Source organism: Elephas maximus, chromosome 10, assembly GCF_024166365.1.
Source record: "Elephas maximus indicus isolate mEleMax1 chromosome 10, mEleMax1 primary haplotype, whole genome shotgun sequence".
Lineage (NCBI taxonomy): Eukaryota > Metazoa > Chordata > Mammalia > Proboscidea > Elephantidae > Elephas > Elephas maximus.
This window is the reverse complement of record NC_064828.1, coordinates 26,280,849-26,291,383: the sequence shown is the minus strand read 5'-3', so window position 1 is coordinate 26,291,383 and position 10,535 is coordinate 26,280,849. Positions and strand designations below refer to the sequence as shown.

Genomic DNA, 10,535 nt, shown 5'->3' with positions numbered 1-10,535 from the left:
CAGCTTGTCACAAATATAATTGTTTCACTTGTTTTTTTCAGGTCTTTGTTATAAAGACCACTCTCCAGAAGCGTCTGTCTATTCTGCCATCTTGGCTCTGCCTCATGATTTCTTTTTATTTTAGACAATGATCATCTGTGCTGACTATTGAAAGTATGGAAGTAACTCTCCAGCAGTTGGTGAAGAGTCCTCCCTTGAGTCTTCCGAAAACACATAGTTTGCCCTCATGCTTCCGCCTTCCCTTGCAACCCACTAGTCCAACTGATCCAACAAGTAAAGGGTGAATGCCTGGCACATGGGCCACTAGAACCCTGCTCAGAGTGAGATACATTCTGATTGGACAGTACTTGTGCCATAATGATTATTAAATATTTTGAACATTTCCTCCACTTGCATTATATAAGAAGAAATAACTCTTGAGCTGTCAAGATAATGTTTTAACCAATATTATCTTTAAGTTCTTATAGTGTTTATTTATTGTTGTTAAAAATATATACACCACAACATTTGCCAATTCAACCCTTTTCAGGTGCACTATTTAGTGATACCAATTACACTAATCATATTGTGTGACAATCACCCATAATCATTAGCACAGTTCCTATCACCATAAACAGTCACTGCTTCCTAAACAAGTGTTCTCCCTTTCACCCCTCTTTCTCACCCCTGCAGTAAACGTTGGTGTGCATCTGTTCCCCTTCAGTGTTTTTAACCTTTTGACTTGGAAGATTTACTTGGAAACATAGGACAGATAAGTTTGTTTCCTTGCTAAGAATGATCCTACTTCATGAATAATTAAATTCATGTTAATACTTCATTAAGTTGCAATATCGTCAGTGTATACACTCTCTTCCTTCCTTTCTTTGCTGTTCCAAACATAGGCATCCTCTGTGAAAATAATTCTAGGCACAGAGAAGTCAGTTCAGTTTTTCATTGTCCTGGTACCTGACAGTATTTAGAATAAAGACTTCCCTTTGGCTTGTTTCTGATTTAAATACCTTGTAGAGGTTGCTGCTTCCATAAAGGTATCACTTTTTTACCTATGAGACTAGAATTAATCTAGGAATGTCTTTCCATATATAGTATGATATAGGAATCAAATGTCTTATTTTCTAAGACAACTACTTAAGATAGAATAAAGATAACTTCTTCTTTTCTAAAACTTACAGAAGTCATGTCTTTTAAGCCCAGAATATGCTCTCAACCCAGGTCTTTATGAAAAAAAAATCCAATTGATTCTATACCTCACACTGTGGAGCAAATTCTTGAATGACACACATTAAAATTCTGTATTATATTTCTTAAATTCCTCAAAGATGAAAATCTTGTACACTGTTAGAGTGAAAAAAGAGGAGTTTTACTGAGGAACCGTGCAGCTCGAGCTGGGCAGTGCTAAGTAAAAATACAAAGCACTCTACTGTTTAGGCAGAGAGAGTGGTCTATATACATACAGAAAAAAGGAATGAGGTTAATGAATAATTATAGATAAGATCAGCTTCAGTTTGAAGTTCTTTGAAACGTAAAGGTCAGTCACTTGGCTAGGAGGGAGTGATTTACCACCAGATGAGCGGCATCAGCCAGTTTGGTTAGACATGATTGCAGTCATGAACATATTTTTCCAGGGAACAAATTGTTTATATCTTGACACATTCTTCCCATCAACAAATGGTTTACATTCTGATCTTTTCCTTCCTGGAAAAGCATGTTGGCCCCATCATTCTCACACCTGACATGAGTGTCTCCAGTTTGAAACGTTTACAAATTCGTTTTTGTTATGTTTTTGAAAGTCATGTTTGAAAACAAAAGGTCACAGAAATTAAAGCAACAATGTTATTAAAATATTTTATAAAAATGACTTTAAGAATGTTTATGGCAGTGTGGGCAGTGAATTACTTAATATGGCCCATCTAACCTTAGTCTGTGACTCCCACATGATGATTGGTTGAGGCTGTGCAAATAAGGTATATGGCACCTGTGGTGGTTAAGGATATGTGTCAACTTGGCTGGACCATGATTTTTAGTGGTTTGGCACTTATGTAACAATGTAATCATCCTCTATTTTGTGATCTGATGTAGCTATCCTCCATGTTGTGATGTGTTGTAAATCTTAGGCTCTATGCCTCTGGTTATGGTCCCATTTGGGAGGGAGTTGTTTGATATGTTAATGAGGCAGAATTAGGCTAAGATGTATCCTGAGTTGCCACCTTATTAGAGCATGTGACTCAAGTCACCATCCTTACCTCAGCCACATCTCTTACCATCCTTATTCAAGTCATATCCTTACTTAAGTCACATCTTTTATCTTACAAGAGATAAAAGGAGAGAGAAGTGAGTGGGGCAGGGGCAGGACCACTACCACCAAGAAAGAAGAACCAAGAGTGAAGAGCATCCTTTGGACCCAGAAAACCTGCATGGAGAACCTCCTAACCCAGGAGACAGAGCTTTAACACCAGAAACGATGAGAGACAGCAAGAAGCAGCAGCAGAGTAATGGCGGCAGCAGAGGCAGCAGAACCAAGACTGGTGGGAGACAGCATGGTGAGATTCCTGGCCCACAGAGCATGAAAGCTGAGCGTCTCCAGGCAGGAGGCTTGTTGGTAGATGGGATGTCTCTGGGCACTTGGCAGAGCTAGGCTTGCTGTCCCACAGAGTGAGAGAGCTAATCTCCACCAGGCAGGAGCCTTGCTGGTGGAGTAGGGTGTCTCTGGGCACTTGGTGCAGTTAGGAGCAAGAAAGCTGAGACGCTTTGGGCCGAAGCTTACTGGTGGAGTGGGGTGGCTCTAGGCATTTATCAGTGGAGCTAAAGAGTTTTGTAACACTTGCTTAAGCAAGGCAGAGGCTAGATCAGCCCAAGATACCTGAGGGGTTGCGGGGCCGAGAGCCAGAGAGAGGCTGGCCTGTGGGCAAGGCTGAGAAGAGGCTGTTCTGATTGAGGAACTGTATCCTGACTTGTTGCTGATCCTGAATTGCAACCTGCTACTTCCCTAATAAACTCCACAATCATATCGTCTGTGAGTTCCGTGTGGCCATTGTGATGAATTTTTGCATTCAGCAGAGAAGTAGAGAGTGCCTTGTGTGGGAGGGATGGCTGATGTCCAAATTAGTAAAAAGGGTGGAGAGAGGCAGTATGTCTGACCTCCATCTCATAAGAATCAGCTTTGGGCTGATGCTGATGGTGATTCCCTCACCCCTTCATGAAGTTAGAGTAGGTCAGATGCCACCCTCACACAATTTTTACAGGCAGTATATAAATAAATTGCACAATATCCACACTAAACCTCATATGGTATCAGAAGCTATTGTTTAAACTGGATTTACAGCAAGGTGAGCCAAGGCCTGCATAATGCTTGGTTCTTTATATTTAGCTCTTACCTTTGCTATATTTTCAGGTAGCTAATACATTTTAAGATCGTAATCCTTATTTTGTGCATTCTCTGAAAAATGATTTAATATCCAGGCAAGGTTGTTAGTGTGTTTCTTGAAGATCCTTCAGGTAAAGACCACTTTCCTGCCTTAGAGGTAGCATGAAAAGAACACTGAAAAGGTGGACTCCAGTATCTCCCAGTGGAGAATTATTGGCATATGTTGTTAATCCTCAAAACTATCTCTGTCTTTATTATATGTATATAAGTTCCTTCAGATCAATATTATAAAGAAGACTTCTACTGTCTCCATTTTAGAAATTGAATTACATATTGTTGTTGTTGTGTGCCGTTGAGTCGATTCCGACGCATAGTGATCCAATAGGCCGGAGTAGATCTACCCGATATGGTTTCCAAGGAGCTCCTGGTGGATTCAAACTGCTGACATTTTGGTTAGCAGTTGTAGCCCTTAGCCCTACACCACCAGGGTTTCCAAATTACATATAGTTACATAAAATGTCATATATTTGATATTAATTTCAATACAAAATCTAATACATATATTCTTACGTATTAAAAGAGACTCTTGTTAAAAGTGACTCTAAGAGTCTGTGGTGAATCTCACCCTGATGTTACTGGCATGAATATATATATATATATATATATATATATATATATATATATATATATATATATATATATATGAAATGTTGAGGCTGTGGGAAGATTGAAACTTTTATGCACTGCTGTTTGGAACACAAAATGATACAACAATTTTGGAAAACAATATGGTGCTTCCTTAAAAATCTAGAAATAGAAATACCATATGATCCAGCAATCCCACTTTTAGGAATATATCTTAGAGAAATAAGAGCAGTCATATGAACAGGCATATGCACACCCATGTTCACTGCAGCATTATTCACAACAGCAAAAAGATGGAAACAACCTAAGTGCCCATCAACAGATAAATGAATAAACAAACTCTGGTACATACACACAGTGGAATACCACACAAAAAAGAAGAACAGCGATAAATCTGTGAAACATTTCACATCATGGATGAATCTGGAAGGCATTACGCTGAGTGAAATAAGGCAATCACAAAAGGACAAATACTGTATGAGACCACTATTATAAAATTCATGAAAAGGTTTACACACAGAAAGAAACAATCTTTGATGGTTACAAAGGAGGGGAGGGGTTGAGAGGGAGAAACACTAACTAGATAATAGATAAGTGGTAACTTTGTTGAAGGGCAAGACAGTACACAATACTGGGGAAGTTAGCACAACTTGATCAAGGCAAAGTCATACAAGCTTCATAGACCCATCCAAACTTGCTGGGCTGAGGACTGGGGACCATGGTCTCTGGGGACATCTAGTTCAACTGACATAACATAGTTTATAAAGAGAATATTCTGCATCCTACTTTGGTGAGTAGCATCTGGAGTCTTAAAAGCTTGTGAGCAGCCATCTAAGATACTGCACTGGTCCCACCCCCATCTAGAGCAAGAGAGAATGAAGAAAACCAAAGGCACAAGGGAAAGATTAGTCCAAAGGACCATTGGATTACAATTACCACAGCCTCCAGGAGACTGAGTCCAGCACAACTAAATGGTGCCCTGCTACCACCACTCTGACAGGGATCAAATGAGAGGGTCCCAGCCAGAGCTGTGGAAAATGTAGAACAAAATTCAAACTCACAAAAAAAGACCAGACTTACTGGTCTGACAGAGATGGAAAAACCCTGAGAGTATGGCCTTGGACATCCTTTTAACTTGGTACTGATGTCACTTCTGAGGTTCATCCTTCAGCCAAAGATTAGACAGGCCCATAAAACAAACAATAATACACATAGCCTAACCACGTATAGACTAAATGAGCACACCAGCCCAGGGGCAAGACTGAGAAGGCAGGAGGGGATATGAAAGCTGGATGAATGGGAATGGGAACCCAAAGTCGAGAAGGGGAGAGTGTTGACCTGTTTTGGGATTGGCAACCAATGTCACAAAACTATGTGTATTAATTGTTTAATGAGAAACTAATTTGCTCTGTATACTTTCACCTAAAGCACAATTAAGAAAAGAGTCTGGTGAGTGGTGCTTAAGATGATATTGGGTCCTTAGAAATTTTCTAAAAAAACTTAATGAATTTTGCAGACAAATATGTCACTCATTTTTTTTAAGGTAAATTGCATTTGAGAGATGGAATTTCATTCACGTTCATGTTTTATGAACAGTTCATTCAATCCTGAAGATTTTCCTCAGAGCAGCCATCATCTCCTTGTTTCTGAGGCTGTATATTAGAGGATTACATAGAGGTATTATCACAGAATAAAACAAGGTAACAATTTTTTGCATTTTCATTGGATGTTCTGATCCTGGGTTCACATACATCACTATAACAGAGCCAAAAAACAGAACCACCTCAGCCAGATGAGAAGCACAAGTGGAGAAAGCCTTGCGTTTGCTCGCTGCTGAGGGCATCTGTAGCACAACCAGAATCACCGGAGCATAGGAACAAAGGACAAAGAGAAAAGTGTCAATCATGAAGATAGCATTGAAAACAGAGTAAATGAGCTGTGTGGTGGTGTCTTCAGAACAGGACAGCATCATCAATGGGACAGGATCACACACAAAATGGTTGATGATATTTGGGCCACAATAGGGCAATTGTGAAATGAGAACAACTGGGGTTAGGAAGAGGATAAACCCACAAGGCCATCCAAAGATGGCCAGGCCAGTGCACAGCTCTTTAGTCATGATGCATGAATAATGTAGAGGATGGCAGATGGCAAGGTACCTGTCAAAGGCCATGATGCAAAGGTAGAAGCCCTCGTCACACCCAAAAGAGAAGAAAAAGTAGAATTGTACAAAACAACTCACAAAGGAGATGGACTTGCTTGTGGAAAGGAAGTTGACCAACATGTTAGGAACAGTTGTGGAGACATAACATATTTCTAAAAAAGAGAAATTCCCCAAGAATATGTACATAGGAGTGTGAAGGCGCAGATCCCAGCACACAGCGCAGACAATGGCTGCGTTCCCCATCAGGGTCAGTGTGTAGGTTACTGAGAAGAGTCCGAAGTAGAGGAGCTGCGTTTCTGGGCTTGAGGGAAAGCCCAGGAGGATAAAGTGGTTAACGGATCTGGTGATGTCTCCGCTGGATGCATTCATTAGTTTAGAAAACGTGGAGATAACACCAGGTTTTTGAACTTTAATGGCAAATGTTGGTTCTTCCTGGAAACACCAAAATCCTTTATCCTTTGTTAGACTTTTGTTTAAGCAACAATTAGACTTTTGCTTAAGGCACAAAAACTGGTTTTCATAATTCATCCGCTGAACACATGATCTCATTTTAATAGTACTCAGTAATAGAAAGGAGGGAAAACATGAACTGAGAACAAATATTTACCTGGCAAAGAACACTAGACTATACACTAGGAGTGCACAATTTTTTGATGTTGATAAACTATGCTCAATTAGTGGATTTTTTCATCTGTCTACCTGTGCTGTTGATATTACAGGACATTGTGCATACAGTTCTATGTATGTGAAGTTCTTTCAATGGTACTATGACCTGTAATATAAAATGTAATATGATACAAAATAACCCTATTTTATACCAGTATTACAAATCGTTGTGATCTGTAATAGTGATATAAAACTAAAACTCTTAAATCAAGATATTTTAAAATATTCTGCTTGAAAGCAGTATACAAATTAATATCAGGGCACAAATTAATACTTATTTTTACTCTCAGTTCCTCCACTATGCTCATGGTGTTTTAAAGAGATAATAAAAAGGACCACTCTCATTTCAGGCTGGAAGGTCTTTTGCACTCCTTCATGTATTCATGATCAACGTGTTTTTGGTTAAAAACAAAAACAAAAAACTCCCTTTATTTTAGGAGCCTGGATACACTATACATTGTGAAGAAGAGCCCTATCCTTTGGCCGCTAAATTGCTCTGGTTAAGCATTCTGATATGCTTCCAAGTGAATACGCGAACTAGATATGGTCATCGATGCATTTGACATTAGTGAAGCCAGCTGGTCTGAGTGATTGTGGCTAAATTCAATATGCCTGTACTTGGTAGCCATGTCCAAGTCGGCTCCAAGAAAAATTGAAAGGTAGATAGGTTATACATTTCTGTGAGAATTTCCATGTTCTCTTATTCGTTGCCCTTTCCCACACTTGTTCCTTTTTTCTCCCTTTTCAACAGACACTTGGTATCTTTGTATATCTCACTCTGATGTCCAATCTATGTGTTTCCTGGCTGTCCAAGCCTGAAACATGGAACTTCTCACTTCTTTCCCTCCTGCTACTTCCACCCCAGGTAGTTGTTATGCAGTCAAAACACAGTTCTCCTGTTTTTTCAGGCTCTCTCTCTGACCTATTACTTTAGGCAAAGTAATTCATTTAAAAGTATTTATTAAGCTTCTTCAGTGTGTCCGTGGATCTTTTAAGTGCTGGAGAAATTGGTGTGAGTATGAAAGATTCCTCTCTCATAGAGCTTATAATCAAGGGATCAATAGTAAGCCTTTAATACGTTTTGTTGACGTTTGATTTGTTTTCTACATATGGCACTATTTTTGCATTTTATGAGGAATATTTAAGGAAGCCCTTTTGAGATGGCAATCTAAGACCTTGAGTCGGGGAGCCCATGACATATTTCTGTATAGGGAGATAATATCAGGATTCCGCAGATTATACCACATACATGGTTGACTCTTTTACTTTTCTGAGGTTTACTGAGAAGTTACCTAATATGGAAGGACTAGTGTTTATAGATAGATGAAGCAAAAAGCCCAGGAAAATCCCTGGGTCTATGGATTGTCTAAAACTCAGTCTGTTGAGGTTAAAAAAAAATTATTATTATGGCAAAATATATATAACATAAATTTTCCATTTTAATAATTTTGAGTGTACATTTCAGTGGCATGAATTGCATTCACAATATTGTGCAATCATCACCACAATCTACTTCCAAAACTTTTTCATCATCCCAAATATATACACTTTACTCCTATTAAATATTTTTAAAGGATGAATTCACTCAATCGCCCAGGTCCTTTGGGGAATCTTGTCTCTTAATATTTTGTTTGAATTATATTTTTGTACTTCAGTGAATTATCTTATTGTCCTTTAGATATTCCTTTGTCCTATTAACACCAGACCCTACTCTCAGCCATTTCAGTTAATTCATTTTACTTAGAGGTTACTGACAATGGATTTGTTTCAAATTATTATCAATACTTACCCTTCTTGGTTCTGATTATTTCCTAGAAGGGTTAGTAATTGTCCAGAGTCACAATTTAGAGTAAATCCTATGCGTGCAACAAAAAAACAACAAAAAATCCACACATGCTGAATATTTTTGTGATTTCGAGAAGCATTAATTCACATAAAACCAGACCACATTAATGAAACCAAAGGCAATGTATGGGCTTGAGAGAGAAGACATTTCTGGAATGAGATCTCTCCATATTTGCTCTACTTATCAAACAATAAAAATCATCAAAATAAATCTTTCTCTAGCAATTTATCAGTTAATATATGTATTAACTTGAAATCCTAAACCACTGTGTAAATATTTCTTAATTTATATCCTGTAAAGGGGTGACAATCAGATGAAAAATATCTCCTAGACTCGGGGAAATAAAAAGAAAAGGTCACATTACTAGGCTTTATTATTATTATTATTATTATTATTATTATTATTATTATTATTATTATTATTATTATTATTACTGGTGTTTCATTTGAATCAAACAAAAATATATCCGGTTTTCTAAAAGACAAGAAGAAAACACTTTTTTATTAAAGCAATTAAAGTAAAAACAAACAAAAAAAAATGAGTACTTATGGCTTACATGTTATATGGTTTCCATTCACCCTTTGAATGAATGCTGAGAAGAAGGTTAGAGAGGGGGGATAAAAAATTACTCCCTGGAGAAAAAGGCTTGTGAAAGACACTTGAGAAATTGGATGATCCAGTTTGTAACCTCATAGGTTGCAAAAAGTGAATCCTAAAGGAGATTTTCTTCCCAACTTGAAAGCTCATTTTTATGGTCAAGATGGAAGACCAGATGAAGCTATTATATAAGCCTATTTCCTAGGGTTGTGGCCTTTTGGGATTTGAGGCTGTCTCTCAGGATTTGATAGTGCTTATTCAATTTTTTTTTTTATTCAATAGAGAAGACTACTTTTTAATTTTCACTTATAATCAAACTCCAAGCCTTGCTATTCCCCAAAGAATAGTGTAGCTGTGGAAGTAGATTCTTTCTTTTCTTTCCTCTCTAGTATCCAGGCAATGTTGCAGTTTCCTGGGGAATAATTAAGCAGTAATAGGAATTGTTGTGAAAAAAAAATTTTTTTTTTTTAATAGGAATTGTTGTGATAGATACAATAGCAATCTCTACTGTTAGGCAAAGTAAAACAGACTAGAAAGAAGGACCCAGAGGTCTACTTCTGAAAAGAATTAGCGAGTGAAAACCTCATGAATAGCAGCAGAGGATTGTTTGATATAGTGTAGAAAGATGAGCCCGTCAGGTTGGAAGGCACTCAAAAATGACTGGGGAAGAGCTGCCTCCTCAAAGTAGAGTCAACCATGATGACACGGTTGGAGTCAAGCTTTCAGAACCTTCATTTGCTGATGTGGCCTGACCCCAAGAGAGAAGAGACAGTTGCAAACATCTATTAATAATCAGAATATGGAATGTACGAAGTATGAATCTAGGGAAATTGGAAATCGTCAAAAATGAAATGGAAGGCATAAATATCTGTATCCTAGGCATTAGTGAGCTGAAATGGACTGGTATTGACCATTTTGAATTGGACAATCATGTAGTCTACTTTGCCAGGAGTGAGAACTTGAAGAGGAATGGCATTGCGTTCATTGTCAAAAAGAACATTTCAGGATCTACCCTGAAGTACTACTCTGTCAGTGATAGGATAATGCCACAGATTGCATGATAGAATTTTGTAAGACCAAAGACTTCTTCATTGCAGATACCTTTTTCACCAACATAATCGGTGACTGTACACATGGGCCTTGCCAGATGGAATATGCAGGAATCAAATTGACTACATCTGTGGAAAGAGACGTTGGAAAAGCTCAATATCATCAGTCAGAACAAGGTGGGGAGCCACCTGCGGAAAAGGCCATCA

The 10,535-nt window shown here is 38.2% G+C and overlaps 1 protein-coding gene across 1 annotated transcript; it reads right to left on the bottom strand.

Moving 5' to 3' along the window:
* Positions 1-5,603: 5,603 nt before the first annotated feature.
* LOC126084476 (olfactory receptor 11G2-like) lies at positions 5,604-6,437 on the bottom strand. Its single transcript, XM_049899075.1, has one exon. The coding sequence runs from the start codon at positions 6,411-6,413 to the stop codon at positions 5,604-5,606; it is 810 nt and encodes a 269-aa protein (XP_049755032.1). The 5' UTR covers positions 6,414-6,437.
* Positions 6,438-10,535: the final 4,098 nt, after the last annotated feature.

Coding starts and splice junctions, on each gene's coding strand:
- LOC126084476 (XM_049899075.1), bottom strand. CDS start 6,413: ATGGGGAACGCAGCCATTGTCTGCGCTGTGTGCTGGGATCTGCGCCTT.